The 17,871-nt window shown below is 59.1% G+C and overlaps 2 protein-coding genes across 5 annotated transcripts in view; one reads left to right on the top strand and one right to left on the bottom strand.

Moving 5' to 3' along the window:
- The window catches only part of PTP4A3 (protein tyrosine phosphatase 4A3), a 43,906-nt gene extending 42,091 nt beyond the window's left edge, over positions 1-1,815 (top strand). For all 4 annotated transcript variants that reach the window (XM_012751759.3, XM_012751760.3, XM_076004974.1 and 1 more), the window contains exon 6: positions 1,565-1,815. In XM_012751759.3, the coding sequence (XP_012607213.1) occupies positions 1,565-1,682 (118 nt within the window). In that variant the 3' untranslated portion in view covers positions 1,683-1,815. The remainder of the gene's footprint in view (positions 1-1,564) is intronic.
- Positions 1,816-4,930: 3,115 nt separating this feature from the next.
- Positions 4,931-17,871, bottom strand: part of LOC105864096 (maestro heat-like repeat family member 5) — a 61,803-nt gene continuing 48,862 nt past the window's right edge. Inside the window, exons 22-30 of the mRNA XM_076005340.1 lie at positions 12,621-12,762; positions 12,061-12,178; positions 11,107-11,250; positions 7,481-7,657; positions 6,759-6,914; positions 5,961-6,083; positions 5,663-5,765; positions 5,384-5,458; positions 4,931-5,031 (exon numbers count right to left, since the gene is read on the bottom strand). Coding sequence (XP_075861455.1) covers positions 4,931-5,031; positions 5,384-5,458; positions 5,663-5,765; positions 5,961-6,083; positions 6,759-6,914; positions 7,481-7,657; positions 11,107-11,250; positions 12,061-12,178; positions 12,621-12,762 — 1,139 coding nt within the window. The remainder of the gene's footprint in view (positions 5,032-5,383; positions 5,459-5,662; positions 5,766-5,960; positions 6,084-6,758; positions 6,915-7,480; positions 7,658-11,106; positions 11,251-12,060; positions 12,179-12,620; positions 12,763-17,871) is intronic.

Below are 17,871 nucleotides of genomic sequence, written 5' to 3'. Positions count from 1 at the left end.
CCCTTTGCCCACTGCTCCCAGGAAAAGGGGTCCTGGGGGATCCAGGCAGGCACAGCAGGGCCACCTCTGCAGGTACACTGACGCTGTACACCTGAGGCCTGCCCCAGCCCGGCCGCTGCATGCACGTGCACCTGTGCGTAACACACACGCTCTTGTGCTGCTTCCCAGATGGCCTTGGCCAGGCACAGCCATCTCTGCTTTCCCGAGGCAGCTTGTTACCAGCCATGCTGGCCCGCCCTGCGTGTCCACGTGAGAGGGCATGCCTGCAGCTGCTCAGGACTCCTGGGGGAACCTGGGTGCACACGTGTACACACTCACCCACGGACACGGGCACACACACAGATGGCTGTGTGCACATATGAATGCATGGAGACAGGCACACGTGCACACACAGGTGGTGCACACCCATGCACACTCAGTTGTACACATGTACATGCACACTCACACGTCAGTACACACATGCACACACAAGCACAGATGTGAACACACTCTCACTCCTTCTCCCAGTGCACCTTGGTGTGGGTGGCCCTGGGGGGCGCTGGCTGCCAGGTCTTCACCGTGGCTCTCCCTGCCCCACGCCTTGCCCAGCCTCCGTGGCTCCTGCTGCGTGGCTCCCTCTGCTCCGGGACGCACCGGTCAGGGCAGGCTGGGCCGTGCAGCAGAAACAGGCAGGCACAAGCCCTGGTGACTCATAGCATTGATTGTTTCTTGCCTGCACTGTGTGCCTGACATGGTTAGCGGGGACTCCACGCAGGGACCCAGCTGAGGCCGGAGTCCATGGTCACACCTGAGGTCATGGGTAGGTGGGGACAGATGAACCTCCAGAAGTGCTAGGCCCTCACTTGCCCTGTCACCTCAGGCTCCTCTGTAGTGTCACCTTCTCCAGGAAGTGTCTCCTGTCCCCTGGCCATGTGCATGTGAGAAGGTGAGGTGGCAGGAACAGTATGACCTCACAGGCCAGGTTCCTGGTGTCTTGGAGCTGGAAGCAGCTCACTGCCGCACTACCCCACTGGCCCTGCTGCCCTGTGCCGGGCTCCGTGCTTACCATCGGTCCTTTGGTCCCCCTGTGTTCCACCACCACAATCCCATTTCACAGACGAGGAACCTGAGGCTCGGGGGGAGGAGTGGGACCTGGCCAGGGTGGCAGAGCTGGGAGGGTCAAGGCAGGACTCTGGCTCCTGAGTTCTGTGCACAGCCCTCCCTTGCTTGCAGCCCCCGCCCATCCCCTGATGGCAGCAGTGCCCAGGCCCCACCCTTGGGGCCCTCTTAGACCTCATGGCCTGGGGGTAGGTCGAACCCAGCTGGGGAGCCCGGGGAAGTCAGCCTGGAGGAGGTGACACCTAGGTGAGTTTGGAAGGCAAGCAGGGGTGAGCCGCAGGTGACCAGTGACCAGAGGGAAGGGGACTCTGGCAGTGGGAACAGCCAGGCAGAGGCCCCAAGTGGGGGGGCTCTGCTGGCCACAAGGACCCTCTCTCCCCGCTGCACTCTGTGCCTTGAGCTCCTGGGGCAGGCGAGGTTGGCCGGCTGGGGCCAGATGACCCCATCCCTGTCCCCATCTTCCCAGGAAGCGTCGCGGAGCCATCAACAGCAAACAGCTCACCTACCTGGAGAAATACCGGCCTAAACAGAGACTGCGGTTCAAAGACCCACACACGCACAAGACCAAATGCTGCGTCATGTAAATGTAGCTCAGGACCTTGGCCAGGCCTGGGGCCTGTGGTGGCCCCGCCCTGCTCCGGCCCGCCCCTAGGGGCTCTGTGCCTTGGCCGGCCCCCATCTGGCCTTCCCTTCCTTGTAGCCCCGCACTTGTGTCCCAGGAGGCTGACCAGCCATGTTCCCCCTTGCGGGTCTCTTCCACCTGCCCCTCCCGCATCTGTCTCTGCCCCCTGGTCCTGCGTGTCTGAGCCCAGTCGGGCCCCTCTTCCTTGGCCCCCTGCCAGCATCCCTGATGCCACCCAGGCAGGCCTCCTCTCTGGCCTGTTAATGCGGGGGAGGGTGTGTTTTTTAACCACTGGGCCCAGCCCCTTTTCCGCGGCCCCTCACCCGGACCGTTCTCGGCACCTTGTTACCAGATCCCGGGCAGTCAGGTGTTCCGGACACTCCAGGCAATAAAAAAGGAGCCGTGTCTGTGTGTGGCGTGGGCTGCGGGGGTGGACGGCAGCTTTGGGCCTGGGAAACCTGCTGCCCTGCGCTGGGGCTCCCACAGCACCCCCTGGTGGCCCTGCCGGGCCCCACACCCCTGACTGAGGCTGCTGCGACTTGTCTGGACTGAGTTGCAAGTCGAGGTTTTTGGGGATGGGCATTAGAAGGCGAGGCTGGGTCGCCAGACTTGCCCTCTGCAGGATGGGCGTGGCTCACTGGGTACGTCTTCAGGGCCTTGTGTCCAGTGGGGTGGCGTCATTTCAGTCTCAGAGAAGGGAGCCGGTGGTGGTGGGACGATTTCAGGCACTGAGTGCCGTGGCTCAGGGTGGAGGGATGCGCCATCCCATTGGCCGGGGGTGGGGGTGGGTGGGTTAGGCACATGGGCCGCCTGGGGCTGGGTCTGAGTGTGCAGAGAGGCCCCAGGGGAGGGGGCCTGCCTGTGGCCATGGACCTTGAAGCTTATGTGCCTGTGTGTGCACAGGTTTCTTTCTGGGGGGCTGAGCCCCATCCTGGGCTGAGAAAAGAGGGGCAAGGAGGGTGGGGTCACACCAAGGAGGAGCGTGGCCCAGGGCTGGCTGTGTGGAGGCTGGGGAGTTATCTTTTGCCCCAGGCCCCTCCCCCAGGTACTGTCACCACCTGGGGACATCACTCAGAATACTTGCTCCTTCTCTGAGTCACTGTCCTCGCCAGGCACTTCATTCCCAGAATAGGGTCCCAGGCTGCCCCCTACCTATCTGCCCACTGTTCATCCTCCCTACACCTGCCTTAGGGGAGGGCCTCTCACCTATTCTCCCAGAAATCATTTTTCCCTTTTCCCCAAGGAAAGGAGGAAGTGGGCCAGGGCGAGCCTCGTGGCCAGGTGGCAAGATGCCTTGCCAGGGGCTTGCTTCCCACAAACCAGCTGCCCACCACTAGGGCTGTCCTGTCCACTCTTGCAGCAGGGGCCTGGGTGGCTAGGTGGGCTGCGCCTTCCTGGGGTCCTGGGATGGTGGCTGCAGCGAGCACAGACTGTCCCGCCCTCCCCGGCCTGGCGTTGGACTGCCGTTAGCACTGGTGCTGCTGATGGGACGCCTACTGTCCACCAGGCCCCGAGAGGCTGCTGGCCCTGCCCGTTAGGAATTAGGCCCCTCCCCATCTCCAGTGAGTCCGAGTGGCTTGTTCAAAGTCAGTGTGGCCCCAGGAATCCATCTAGTCTGGGCCCCCAGCTCCATGTTCTTGCTAAGAGCGTTTCCAGAACGGGAGATGAGCTGGAGGACGGGCCAGCGCCCGCTGCTCAGAGGTGCCAGGCAAGTGGGCGGAACCAGCAAGCCGATTCCTGGGGTGACCGCACCCCTGCCCGGGACACAGCTCTGGCACCTGCTGCTCCCCCAGTCTCCAGCCAGGGGCTTCGAGTGCGGAGGTCAGTGGGCAGGATGGGCGAATGCAAAAAGGCAGAACCTCCCAAAGCCCGTTGGCAGGCGGCCGAGCCTCAGAGACTGATGGTGGAGGAGACGGGCCCAGACCTGCCGCCTCGGCTCCTGTGCAGAGGGCCTGCGAGCTCCACCCACGGTCATTTTCTCCGTTTCTCAAACACGTCTGGAACTCAGTAACTGTGTTTGGCGAAGGTCACACGTCTAGAACTCAGTAACTGTGTTTGGCGAAGGTCACACGTCTAGAACTCAGTAACTGTGTTTGGTGAAGGTCGCTATATTTTTCAACCCATCATCCAAGGTTTGTGCAGCGCAGCCCTGCCCCGCGGGGCTCACAGGCTATCGGTCCACCCTTGAGAGGTGGCGTGCTCCGCCTTGGGAGGGGGCGTTGAGGTGGGGCTGGGGTAGGGGACACGGGAGCTGGGCCTTGGGGGTGAGCAGTGTGGGAGGTAGGGGAAGGCTTCCCAGGGCAGGAGCTGCCCCAGCCAAGGTGTGGGTGAGGGTCGGTGTGGCCGGAGGGAGGGAAGGACGGGGTGGGCTCTGGGGTATCCTGCTGGAGGGGCGCTGGCTGGCCTGGCCGGGGTCTGGAGAAAGACACAGCTGGGGGTGAGGCCCCAGGAAGGGCTCTGTGGGAGGGTCTCTCCAGGTGCTCCCTGGACCTACAGTGAAGGGAAGGGCCCATCTGCCCATTTCACCCGTGGGAAAACCCAAGGCTGAGGGGGAAGGACCTGGCTGAAGGTTGGACAGGTCCCCAGGTGGCTCTCTGGGAGTTGAGGGGGAGCCTCCTCTGGATTTAGACTTCTTAGGGTCTTACAGATGGAAGAGCTGAGGCTTAGAGAGCCAAGACCCCTGCCTCAGGCCACACTGGTGGGCCAGGCTCTGCGGGCAGGGCCTGCTGCCAGCCCTGGCTGGACTAAGCAGGATGTAGGGGTGGAGGGAGACAGTGGGGCCTTGGGCAAGGCCCTTTCCCCACTGCCAGCCCCTAGTCACAGCGGCGCTCCAGCTGGGGACGGCTGTAGCCTGCGTGAGCACCTGGGTGAGTGCCCACAGCGGAGGCTGCCCCTGCCGCGCCCTGCCAGCCCAGACACGGCCCGGGCTCAGGTCACGCCGACCAGGCTGATCCCATCTCTGGCCCTGGCCCTGCCCCTGCCCCTGTCCCCATCCCCGAGTCCTGCCAGTGCCTCCTGGGCTTAGCTAGGTCACAGCAGAGGGGGCCCCTGGGAGGGAGGACAGGGAGCTGACAGGTGTAACGCTTCTTTGTTGAATCTAGATCTTTCTTTTAAATGGAAAAATGTTATGCAACCAAACTCTGTGTGGGTGGATGGGGCAGGACTGACCGACCAGGTGAGGGGAGGAGGGGGCGGGCGAGGACGCTGGAGTCACTTCTGGAGTCTGGCCGACAACTCTGGAAGGAAGGTGAGCTGCCTGGTGGCGAATTCCCGGATGCCAGGCTCTGGGTCTTTCTTGAGATCTTCAAATGCTTCAGGAGAGGGGGGACCAGTCAGGGGACCCCAGCCTGGCCTGGGTGGGCAGTGGGAGGTGGGCAGGGTGGCGCCCTGACCCCACCTCCTCCGACTCTAGGCCTGGGACAACTCCCTTCCCTTGGTGTCCCTGCCCATTCCCGGCCCCTTATTTTATCGGAGCCCCCAGCAGCTGTGGAGTGGTGTGAGCCTTCTCCCAGGTGCCCTGATGGGGCCTGGGGAGGGGCTGGAGAAGCCCCTCCTCCTCTGGGGCCTCAGTCTTGACATCTGTGGAATGGGTTTTAGAGCACTAGAGCTGGGCTGGGAGGGTGTGGGCGGGGGGAGGGCTTTGCAAGGCAGGGGGCTGCTTACTGTGGAACAGCAGGTTGGTGTCAACGTTGTTCACCATCTGGGACATAGCCTGGGGGTAATGGCAGATGGTATAACCTGTGCAACACATGGGGGAGCAGCGGCCAGTGAGTGGGGGCTCCCTGTCTTCTTGGGGGGCTAAGCCCCACCCCTATCCCTCTCCTCAGCCCCAAGACCCCCTCACCTCCCCTTTTCCTGCTAGTGGGTGGGTCGGGGTGGGTGGGGGTCAGGAGTGCTCAGGAGGGGGCAGGCCTGGGGGGCTGTGAGCCGGGCCTCTCCCACCTATGAAGAGTGCAGCCCACGTCTTGATGTGGTGGTTGTGGCTGTGCAGGTAGCTGATGGCCTGTGACAAGTGGATGCTGAACTCCTCCTGGCTGTGGGTCATCTGGCCAGGGGAGAACACACCCATCACTGGCTGGGGCTGGCCCTGGAGAGACCACTGACCTGCAGTCCTGCTCTGGCCTCCCTCAGCCCCGGCTGTGTTCAAGACGGGTGTATGGGGAGCAGCCAGCCAGGCCTGCCACCCCTGCCCTGCCTCCTGTCCCACCACAGCCCAGTGTCCCCTTGCCTGGGCCCTCACCAGGCAGGTCCAGAGGAAGTGGCGGGCGCTGAGGCCCCTCTCCCAGGCCAGCGTGCAGAAGAGGGTGTGCTGTAGCCGCCAGCGCAGCAGCACGGTGCAGCGGTAGAAGGCGAACTTGGCCTGCTGTGGGGACAGCCACGGGAGGGGGTCACCCACCACCCCCTGTCTCCAAGGCCTGTGCCCCAAAGATCATGAGGCTTTGGTGGGCATCGGAGGCAGCTTGCTGTGCCAGTATTCCCTGGCTGCTTCCTGCTGCACCCCTTGGTGACACCTCCCCTGCCACCCTGGCTGCCTTGGGTTGGACTGCACACAGCTCTCTGTTCCTTTGGAACTGGCTGCTACTTGTCTGTCTCCCTGATGGCAGGGAGCTGAGCTGTGTCTAGTGGTGGCTGCATGGGCTGGTGCTGGCACATGGCAGGGGGGACTCAATCCATATTCAACAAGTTCAGTGAACAGCCTGAGCTCCCACCATGTGCCCGGCCCTGCCACACAGCAGTGAGCAGAACAGACCAGGTCCTGCCTACACAGACAGTACAACCTTGCTGTGTATGTGCGTGCACACGTGTGTACACGTGTGTGTGTATGTGTGTGCACAGGGAGAGAGCAGACTGACTGTGGTCTGGGAGAGGGTGCTGGTGGCCAGACCCTCTGTCTGCCCACCTGCTGCCCTGTGGAGCACCCCTCATGCTCAGGTGGCCCTACTGCCATCTGCCTGCCCAGTCCCTGGCCACCTGTGGGCCCCAGCCCTGGCCAAGGCAAAGGCCTGCCAGGCCGTCTTGCCTGCAGGTGGGCACTGACCATGGCGACAGCTGGGCATTGGTCCTTCAGGTGCAGGAGCAAGGGCACCATGCTCAGGTGCACCTGGGTGCGCAGGCTGCTCAGCTCCCCGTCTGTCATCGCAGCCACCAGGTCTCCAAACAGTGCCATGGCTGCCGCCCGAATCTTGTCCCGCTCCTGCAAGGCAAGGGCTCAGAGCCACAGTCAAACTTGCTTAGGGGTTTGACCCAGATGTCACCCAACTCGGGACCCCACACCTCATGGTGGGGCCTGGGGGTCCCAGGGCAGGGCCTCCCCTCCCCTAAGTCAGGGCTGGCAGGGCCAGGTTCCAGCTTCCTCAAGGACTCTCTCATACCCACAATCACATCCTGACACCCAAGCGCCATGGGTGCAGCTGAGGGGTGGACTTATCCCCCTGATTTCCCAGTGAAGGGAAAACACGATGACATGTCATAAAGTTCAGAATTCTGGGCAGTCAGCTGTAGGACCGGTGAGGCCGGAGAGAGTGAACCCTGACACTCGTTCACCCCGTGGAGAAGGGGGGGAGGCCCCAGGTGACTCCGGGCATACCGGGTCCACCTCTGCCCGGCGCACACCCAGGTGCCATCCGGCCTCGGCCTCCGGGCCATAGCTAGAAGGCAGTGGGGGTGGGGGAGGGGCTCCCGGTGGTGGAGGAAGGAGGAAGGGGGTGTGCGTGGCGGGTGCAGGGAGGGTTTGAGCAGGAAGGCTCCCGGTGTGCTCACGTCATCGAAGAATGAGCGGGCGTTGATGGCGACGCCGAGGCTCTGGGCACCTGCACCTTGCGAGCCCAGGCAGTGCAGCATGTCTGACACGGTATTCATGATTCGCACGATCACTGTCTCACTGTTCTGGAAGAATCCTTCGAAGAAGAACGGCAGCTGCCCTCGGAGCAGGTTTCCCTGGGGGCGGTGGGAGGGGGTGGTGGTGGGGAGGAGCCAGGCCCCACTGGCCCTGTTGCGGCCACTGCGGGCCAGGGCCTGCCCAGGGGCCCTGCATCCCTGACCCACCGTTGTCCTCCTGCTCACCCCACGCCTGCCCTGGGTGACCCGGAGCTGTGGGTCTGGCCCTCTCTGCTCACCATGGGGCACTGTGCTCCCCGCCCCCCCAGCCTCATGGCCTGCACAGGGCTTCCCCTCTCTGAGCCCTCTGGGGTCTTCCTGGGGTTGAGACAGAAAGATGGGTGCACAAGAGACCTCAACACTAGTTGAGTCCCAGTTCCTTCCTTCACCAAGCCCTGGGCCGCCCTTCCCTTTCTCCACCTCCATCCTTCCCTCCCCTCCCCCAGTCCCAGCCTGGCTACGGGTCAGGTGGAGTCTGGGGAAGGGACCGGACAAAGTTGGTCGAATAGCCCATACTGAAGTCACTGGTTTCTCCCATGACGGGGACTTTGTGTGCACCAGGTGGTGGCTCCAGACCTTTTATGTTACAAATGACCATTCTGCTCCATTTTTACACTTTGCTTCTTTTTTTTTTTTTTGAGACAGAGTCTCACTTTGTTGCCCAGGCTAGAGTGAGTGCTGTGGCGTCAGCCTAGCTCACAGCAACCTCAAACTCCAGGGCTCAAGTGATCCTCCTGCCTCAGCCTCCTGAGTAGCTGGGACTACAGGCATGCACCACCATGCCCGGCTGATTTTTTCTATATATATTAGTTGTCCAATTAATTTCTTTCTATTTATAGTAGAGATAGGGTCTTGCTCTTGCTCAGGCTGGTTTCGAACTCCTAACCTCGAGCAATCTGCCCGCCTCGGCCTCCCAGAGTGCTAGGATTACAGGCGTGAGCCACTAGGCCTGGCCACTTTGCTTCTTTTTATAAAAAAAAATTTGAATTCATTTCCAGCCAATTTTGTGTGCTCCACTTGTTGGCAGTGCATTCCTAAATTTGCTAGATAAATTGTCAGAAAGCAATGTGTTGGCAAATAGATGCTTACTGCCATTGGGCCCCTTAGCCATGACTTGTGTGCAGACCTGGGTGATTTTTTACAACTTTTAAACAAGTTTAAAATAATTTTATTGGCTTCCTAAGCTCTGTTTGGTTTTAAAATACTAAATTCGTTTTCAGCAAGTGAGTCATTCAACAGCAATACACATTTTCTGAGCATATATGGGGGCAGCCAGTATGCTAGGATGAGGGTTTTGCCCGGGGACAAGACAGGCAGGACAGAATTCTAGTGGAAAGGGATAGAAAAGGACCTAAAAAGGCACAAAATCGTGTGTGTCTGCTCAGGTGGATCAGGCTAGCTGCTCCATCCCTGCCTGGTACAGCCCCTCGACCCCACACCAGCAGGCCTCCGGGACAGGCTGTGCTCTTGGCTCTATTTTCTCTGGCCTGCTGACCAGGGAACCACACCCCCTTCCCCAGACCCGGCCCTCCTGGTCTAGCAGAGCCCTTGTCGGCCTTTGCCATTTCCCACAGAGCCCTTCTCAGGGCAGGGGACAGAGGAGGCACATGGAAACTGCCTAGATCATCTCCCTGCCTGGGACAACAGCTAGAGGAAGATGTAGAGATAACTGACCACTGAATGAATGAGTGAATGAAGGAGGGAGCTAACATGTGAATAACTGGTTGACTGACTGAATGAATAAATTATAAAGAATAAAAAAAGAGATAATGAAAGAATGATTCATAGATGCAGGACCCAAGGAACAAGTGGATGGGTGGAGGGATGGATGGGTAGGTGGTTGGGTGGTTGGGTGGAGGGATAGATGGGGCAGTGGATGGGTGGAGGGATGGATGGGGAGTGGATGGGTGGAGGGATGGATGGGGAGTGGATGGGTGGAGGGATGGATGGGGAGTGGATGGGTGGAGGGATGGATGGGGAGTGGATAGGTAGATGTGTGGAAGGATGGATGAGAGTGGATGGGTGGAGGGATGGATGGGGAGTGGATGGGGGGAGGGATGGATGGGGAGTGGATGGGTGGAGGGATGGATGAGAGTGGATGGGTGGATGGGTGGAGGGATGGATGAGGAGTGGATGGGTGGAGGGATGGATGAGAGTGGATGGGTGGATGGGTGGAGGGATGGATGGGGAGTGGATGGGTGGAGGGATAGATGGGGAGTGGATGGGTAGATGGGTGGAGGGAAGGATGAGGGTGGATGGGTGGATGGGTGGAAGGATGGATGGACAGATCAATGAGAAAGTGGTATCTGGCATCCATCCCCCGTGATTAAGCACCTACTATGCATCACGTGTATTGCAAAGGGTTTTGCTGGCTGTGGCCATAGTGGTGCTCTCCTTTTAACCATTTGGAGACCTGTGAGTCAAACAGAATTGGCATGAACTAGGCTGATGGGCAAATGGCTTTGGGATTTCTTTGGAAACTGTCCTTTTCGTGGCCTTCCTATGATCACACTTTGCCCCCCAAGCCCTGAAAACCTTTATGTTCATAACAGCCTCCTCCAACAGCAAGATAATGGGGACTGAGCATGTCACCTTCCTCTGGGGTCTTAAAACAATTCCTGGTGTGGATGACAGGAGCTGAAGGCACCATACTTCCTGACTAGATGAGAAAATCTCTGTCTCTCACTTGGCCTTTTATTGTGGAGTTAGCCCCTGGCAGGACCCACCAGGTGCTGGGCACGAAAGGTTGCCGCTGCCACTGCTGCTTGTGAGCAAATGGCTGGAGGGCTGGCCATGTTCCGGGGATTGGCTGTAGCAAAGCACCCATGACCTGACTACCACGAGGCTGATACTATCCACTCCCACTTCATAGATATGCACCCTGAGGCCCAGAGAGCTGGAAAACCTGCCAGCTAGAAGGTGCCAGAGTGGGGACTGGTCCAGATCTGGGCTCCTGACCATTGCATGGGGCCCTGGAGCCCACAGCAAGGGCCATGTCTGGAATTCTATGGACTGAATCAGGGCTGTGGATGGTCTAAGGCAAGATCCCCCAAAAGCAGCCTCACAGGCCTTCACCCCCAGCTGTTCATCATGTGGTGTGGGTCATTATGGTGATGGGGTGGAATTGGTTGGGAATGGAGAGGTAAGTCAACAACGGCTTGTGGGGGGGTCCATAGGATTCTCAGAGGACGTTCTCTCTGGGCCAGGCTTGGGAGCCACCTGGCCAGCTCCTCAGCAACACCTGGAAGTCTGTAGTAGGATTTGCCTCTCTCCTGGGGATAGAGGAGACTCTGTCCCCAGGGAATAGAAAGTTCCACCCTTCCCATAACCTGCTGCATTCTATAGTTGAGGAAACTGAGGCTCAGAGAAGTGGAGTCAGTGACCCAATCTACACTACTGGAAGTAGTGACAGAGCTGGGGTTCCAGCCCAGAGGGCCTTGTCTGCACCTGCTGCACCTGGCTGCTCTGTTGGTGGGGAGCGCCGGCCACAGAGCCCTTGTGGTCCTTACCTTCTCCGGCTGGAAGAGGATGTTCCCCAGGCCCTGCAGGCTCAACACGCGGACCTCGGGGCTGGGGTCCCTGAGGCCTCGGCCCAGCACAGTCAGGGCAGCCTGTTTGGGGAGGACCTCCAGCAGGGCAGGGCTGTAGAGGAACTGGGGCAGCCCCCAGGAGGGCAGGCCGTTAAGCTCAGCACCCTTTTCTGGGGAGCCTGTATCTGGGCCGAGGGGTGGGGCTCTGGGACCAGGGTCTGGGTGGAGGTTTGGGGAGAGTGGTTGCTCAGCACCCTCTGGATATCTTGGTTAACAGGAATTTGAAACCTACCTGGTTCAACCCTTCAGTGTACATCTGGGGCAACTGAGGCCCAGAAAGGGAATGGACCTTGCCTAAGGTCACACAGCAAGGCTGGGGCCAACGTATGTCAACAGCCTGGCTCATGGGACACCTGGGGAAACAGCCCCTGGAGGGTGGCCTAGGCAACCTGCTGGAGGGGTGGGAGCCAGCATGAGGCTTTGACTTGGGTTCCCCTGACTGGTCAGTTTGGAAGGGACACACCTTGCCTTCAGCCCTGCCACTGCCCAGAGCTCAAAGCTGCAAAGTTGGCCACGCCCTAGCGTGCTGGGCTCTGACCATCCTTTTCCTGCTACCCCCGGGATCACACAAGGGCAGGACAGGACTGAAGTTTGAGCCTGGGTCTGACTGAGTCTATAGTGCCCCTTCAGCTCTGTAGTGGTCATGCAGCGAGGGAGGAAGTGGAGACACAGGTCCCCTGAGGCTGCAGGCTGAGGGGTCCTGAGAAGTGGGGGGCAAACCAAGAGCCCCAGACTGCAGACACCCCTGCAGAGCTGGGAGCGGGAAGGCAGGGCTGTGAAAGGTCTGCCTGGGCAGCCCCCACCCCACTCAGGGTGAGGTCAGCTGTTGGTTCAGGCTGGAGGATGGCGGCTTAGGCCCACCCGCACCCCTACCTCAGTGAGGATGAGCATGGCTGCCTTCCTCTCCCGCTCCTGATGGCTCTTCTGCAGGCTGGACAGCAGCTGGCTGAGCACTGCCTTGATCTGCTTGCAGTGGTTCTGCACCATGGCCCTGGAGGACAGGGCCTGGGCTGTGGTCACTGCCTGAGCCCACACCCTTGCTACTACCCAACCTAGGGGGCCAAGTGGCCAGGAGTGTCCTGATGTGGGTGGGCGATTCTTAGAACCTGTTCCTGTGCCCCTTGGCACTTCGTGCCAGGCCTGGGCTGGACATGGGGGAGACAGAGAGGCAGGTACAGCGCTTGTCCCCAGGAGGTCCAGGCCAGGGTGGGGACTGGGTAAAGACACCTGCGCCCACAGGCTCCGAGGCAGTGTGCCCAGGCATAGGGGGCAAGTGCCTTCCCGTGCCAGAAGGCTGCTGTGTGCAATCGTGAGTCTGAAGGGTCACGCTCACAGGCCCTGGGGCTGCAAGTGGCTCCAGAGGCCCAGGCCCCATCACTTCGGTCCATCACCACCCCCCAGGATCCCCCCACCTGCCCTCAGCCCACTCATACCTGGCGAGGAGGCCCACACCCTTCGGGTAGGTGTGGATGGTGGCGAAGAGTTCCCAGGCGCCCTGCAGCTCCAGATGGGCGAAATCGTGCCAGTGCCCTGTGGTGGACAGCAGGCTCTTCAGTGCCTCCAGCGACGTGCTGCGGCCAAGCAGAGGGGGTCAGGGCCTGTTCAGGGCCATGAGCGGCCACCTGGGCCCACTGTCCGTGGGAAGGACACCCAGTGCCCTAGATAGCAAGGCGCCTTTTGGCTCCTGCCCTGGCTCCAGTGCCTGACATCCTGAGGCTTCCCCGGGGCTGGCTCATGCCTGCCCTCGTTCAACATGGGATATAGGGGCCCAGGACATGGGGGGTGCTGTCCTGGGCATGGGGAGGTAGCATGAGCCCACCCAGACCCCAGGCCTTGCTTGGGCGAGACACCAGAGGGGTGCCCTACGAGGGAGACGAGGGACCAGGCGTCGTGGAGGGGCTCGCCGCGGTTTTGGCACACAGCGAGTGGGAGGTGCCTTCGGAGCATCTTAGAGGAGACGGCCTTGCACCGAGGCTGGATTTACATGGCTGGAGCTCGGAGGACAGGGCTGGGGGGAGAGCTGTGAAGCTGCCTGGGGACTGGGGGTCTCCCAAGTCATTAGGTGCAGAGGGTCGGGCTGGGCCTCAGGAGATGACACTTAAGTCACAGCGAGGAATGCAGAGGGGGCAGCTGTGGAGGGAAGAGGGGCCGGGGGTGTATGGCATTCAGGAAACCCAGAGAAGGGTTCATATGCCACCCCTGGGACAGGCCCCAGTGTTCTCAGAGGACACGGAGTAACCCTGCTGCACTGGCCGCCCATGTGTGTGATGGAGAAAGAACACGGCAGATGGCGCGTGGCGTAGCTGTGGGAGGTGCTCACCTGCCCCATCTCAGGTGGCTCTCTATGCCACTCCACTGCCACAGAGGAGCAGTCTAGGGAGGGGACAGGTTCTGTCACACAGCCTGATCAAAGGCACAGAAGTGGGGTCAAGCTGGGCCCTGGCTCCAAACCGAAACATCAATGTCACCGTCACAGGTACAGGGCTGCCCCAGGCACTGAGCGCCGTGCTGGGACACAGGTAGAAAGCCTCAGAATACAGGCCTGGGAGACGCAAGCATGCCCGGGCTTTCTGGCCTGTCACCGTTCCAGCCACCCTTGCCTGTTGCTGGGGGCGCCCTGCCCTGGATGTGTCAGCATGCCCTGGAACAGGGCTGCCAGCTTGGACCAGGCAAGCAGACTTGCAAAACTGGAGTGTCAGAAGATGAAATGCCATTTTGTGAAAGTCCCTGATGGTGTCCATCCAAATGCCAGCTGGCTCGTCCTCTCCCACCAAGCTGTGCCATAAAAAGAGGCAGCATTTTCCAGGTCACTGGGCTTAGCCACAAAGCGATGATGGTTTTCAGGAGAAGAGGCCTTGGGGGGCGAGGCATTCTGCTCGCTCTGTGAGGACTCTGGCCGCTCTGTTCCTGGGGCCCCAGGATTCCTCGCCCTCCATGATTGCCTTGTCCCTGCAGCCACAGCAGGGCTCTGGGAAGTTAACGATCAGCTGATTTGAGCATTCTTGAAACTCCCTGCCCAACTCCTGGGGTGAACCACACTCCTGGCAGGTCCCTAAAACCTAAAGCCACCCCCAGCGTAGGACCCTTGTCTCCTGAAATCGCAGCCCTGAGACCGATGCGGATGGAGCTCCTCAGGTCCACGCCCAGCCGTGTCAGGACCATCAGTCTCTTTGGACACTCTGCATCCCAGTGATGCTGCCCTATACTCATCCAAGCCCCTGGCCCCAGCCTGGCCCCAGAGAGGGCAAAGGCTCCTAAGAGACAGGGAAGCCCATTTGCTCTCTGACCCCAGCCTCCCACCTCCCCAATCCTCTTCCCCGTGCCTGCCACTATCTCCTCTTCTTATTTTACTTTCATTTTTAACTATGGTAAAATATACATCTCATTCAAGTGACCATTTTAAGTGTACAGTTCATCAGCATTGAGCACATTCATAATACTAAGCAAACATCACTACCATCCCTCTTGACAACTATTTTGTCTTCCTAAGCTGAACCCCCTTAAACACTAATCCCCATTCTCTCCTCCCCTGGCACTCACCATTCCATTATACTTTCTGTCTGTATGAATTTGACTGCTCTAGAGACCTCATATAAATGGAATCATACAGTCTTTGCTCTTTTGTGACTGGCTTATTTCACTTGTCATGTTCCCCAGGTTCATCCATGCTGTAGCATGTGTCAGAATTTCCTTGCTCCTTAAGGCTGAATAATGTTACATTGTATGTACACACCACATTTCGTTCATCCAGTCATTCATTGGTGGACACTTGGGTTGTTTCTACCCTTTGGCTACTGTAAATAATGCTGCTATGAACATGGGTGTGCAAATATCTGTTCCAGGTGCCTGTTTTCAATTTTTTTGAGCATAAATCCAGAAGTGGAATTATTGGGTCATATGGTAATTCCATATTTAATTATTTTAGGAACCTCCATACTATCTTCCACAGCAGCTGGACCATTTTACATTCCCGCTAGCAGTGCACAAGGGCTTAAGTTTCCTGCATCCTCGCCAACATTTGTTATTTTCCCTTTTTTTGATAGTCACCATCCTAATGGGTGTGAGGCCCCTCTTCCTCTTTCTATCACAAGCCTTTGCCCCTTGGCCTGGGAACAGAGGGAACTGAAGATGACCTGAGGGTGAGGATGAGGAATGCCTTTGAAATAAAGGAAAATGAGGTGCCGCATGAGAATTAGAGAGTGTCAGCCCACAACGGATGAAGTGAGAGAACAAGAAGTCCTTTCCGAGGCAGGATGGAGATTGGCTGGAGGAAGACCCAGCTGAGAACAGATCCCTGAGGGTCACCTCTCTGAGGAAAAGGGCTTTGCTAGTGACAGGGGCCAAGGGAGGGAGGGCCCCACAGGCAGGGCTGGCAGCGCCATTGGAGCCCCACTGGGGGATGGATGCGCTGCCCAAACCCCACTCGCTGGTCCCAGGGGCCAGCCCAGCTGAGGGGGACATCAGGATCCTGAGACGCCCAGGACTAGTCCCACCACACCTCGAGACTTGCCTGGCTGCCCCTGCCCTGTGCCAGCCCCACCCTGCTGGGGGCACAGAGACAGTGGTCTGCTCAGCAGTGGGGGGCCGATCCCCTTGGCCCCTCGATGGTGTCACAACAGCCTGGCACACGGCCCCAGGCCCTGGGCCACCGCCACGCACCTGGGTGATGCCGCCCGGCAGGCTCCAGCCTCCCCACTGCCCCTGACTGCTGGCAGCCCCTGTCACCTCCCAGCGCCTGGGGGGTGGCCCTCCACAGCCCCCAGGCAGCTCCAGGGAGGGCGTGGGAGCCAGGCCTGGCCAATCAGAGCCTTACAGGCCCCTGTGGGCAAGGTGATTGGTTCACGGGTGGGCATGTGACTGAGGTGGGCCAACCAGAGGCAGTGGACCATGCCCTGGAGAGAGTGTCTCCTTTTGTGGCTGTTGTGGAGCCTAAGTGCTGGGAGGACCTGCCCCCAGGTGGCGGGAAGGCAGGGGCGGGTGCAGAGGAACACATGGCCTGGGCAGAAAGCTACTCACAGGCCCAGAAGAGACAGACAGATGCCCTTGCTGCATGGGGGAGCCCGAGAGACACAGACAGATGCCCCCGCTCCATGGGGGAACCCGGAAGAGACAGACAGACGCCCCCGCTCCATGGGTGAGCCTGAGAGACACAGACAGACGCCCCTGCTGCCTGGGGAAACCCAGGAGAGACAGAAAGATGTCCTTGCTCCCCAGCACCTTCCGATCTGTGGGGTGCAGGGAGTAGGCCAGGGAAAATGCAGACAACAGATGTTATATGGTGATGGTGCAGTGGGGAGAAGAGAGCCCGGGGCCACGGGAAGGCCACTGATGCGGCTGCTGTCTTGGGGTGGCTCTGGAGGCCGCAGCAAGCTCACAGGTGAGCAGAGTCCTGGGGGAGGCAGAGTCCCTGGGGAAGAGCAGCCAGGAGGGGGAGCAGCACGGAGGAGGACTTCAGCACTGCTTTCTCCCAACCCTCCCATGCCCTGGGCGGAGAACGTTTATTAGCTTATTAGGGAAGATTCATGCATTTTGCATGGTTGATCTGAATAAAAAAGGAACTTTATATGCACATTTGAATTCAGGGGAAAGATGAGAAGAAGTGACTTTTTTTTAGTCACTTGCCTTGGGGAGAGCTGTTAAAACTGACAAATTGCGTGAAGCACATCATAATACAAACAAATGAAAAGAGTTGGCCCCAGTGGTTTTAAAAGACTTGCTTATTGGATTTCTGGAAATACGACCTGGTGCAGAGGGAAGATGAAGGCAGTTAGCCCTACTGCAGCCTGAATATGGCAGGCTGGGGCGGGTGACAGACCATGACATCCAGACAAACACATGCCAGGGGCCAGTGAAATGTCCAAGGGGACCTGGAAGTCTGTCTGTCCCTAGGGTGTGAGTGATGGCCTGGTGGGGCCTTGCTGTCTAGGCCACTTCCACATGGACATGCTGCGTGGCTCAGGGGAAGCCTCTGACCCTCTCTCAGCCTCAATTGCCTCATCTGTAAAATGGGAAGATGACATTCATCTCCAGAATCCTTACAAAGAGCACACTGGGGTAACGTGGTGCACTGTGTGGCTACTCTCGGTAAGTGCTGTCTCTGTGTGGTCCCTGTATGGCTGTGACAGTCTCTGCTGTAAGTGCCCTCAGGTGATGAGTGGATGGGACACACCTGCCCTGTGGGCACTGACTGTGCCCTGACCCTGGATGGTGTTTGGGATCGTGACTGTTGTGGGTTGAACTGTGTCCCCCGTAGAAAGAACATGTCTAAGTCAACCACAGGTACCTGTGAATGTGACCTTATTTAGTAATAAGGTTTTTGCAGATGTCATCAAGGTAAGACAAGGTCATTAGGGTGGGTCCTAATCCAGCGACCAGTGACCAGTGTCCTGATGAAAAGGGGTAATTTAGACACAGGTACACAAGGGAGAAAGTCAGGTGACAATGGGGCAGAGTCAGAGTGACGCAGCTTCATGCCAAGGAATACCCAGGACTGCTGGGAGATGCCTAGCAGGTGTTGCACCTTCTGGGAGATACTAGAAGCAGGAAGAAGCCAAGAGGCTCCTCCCCTGCAGGGTTAGGAGGAGCGTGGTCCTGCTGCCATCTTGACTTCAGACTTAGGCTTCAGGAACCGTGAGGCAATACGTTCCTGTGGTTTTAAGCCACCCATTTGTGGTATTGTCACTC

The sequence above is a fragment of the Microcebus murinus genome, chromosome 7 (genome assembly GCF_040939455.1).
Source record: "Microcebus murinus isolate Inina chromosome 7, M.murinus_Inina_mat1.0, whole genome shotgun sequence".
Taxonomy (NCBI): domain Eukaryota; kingdom Metazoa; phylum Chordata; class Mammalia; order Primates; family Cheirogaleidae; genus Microcebus; species Microcebus murinus.
This window is presented reverse-complemented; position numbering and strand designations above follow the sequence as displayed.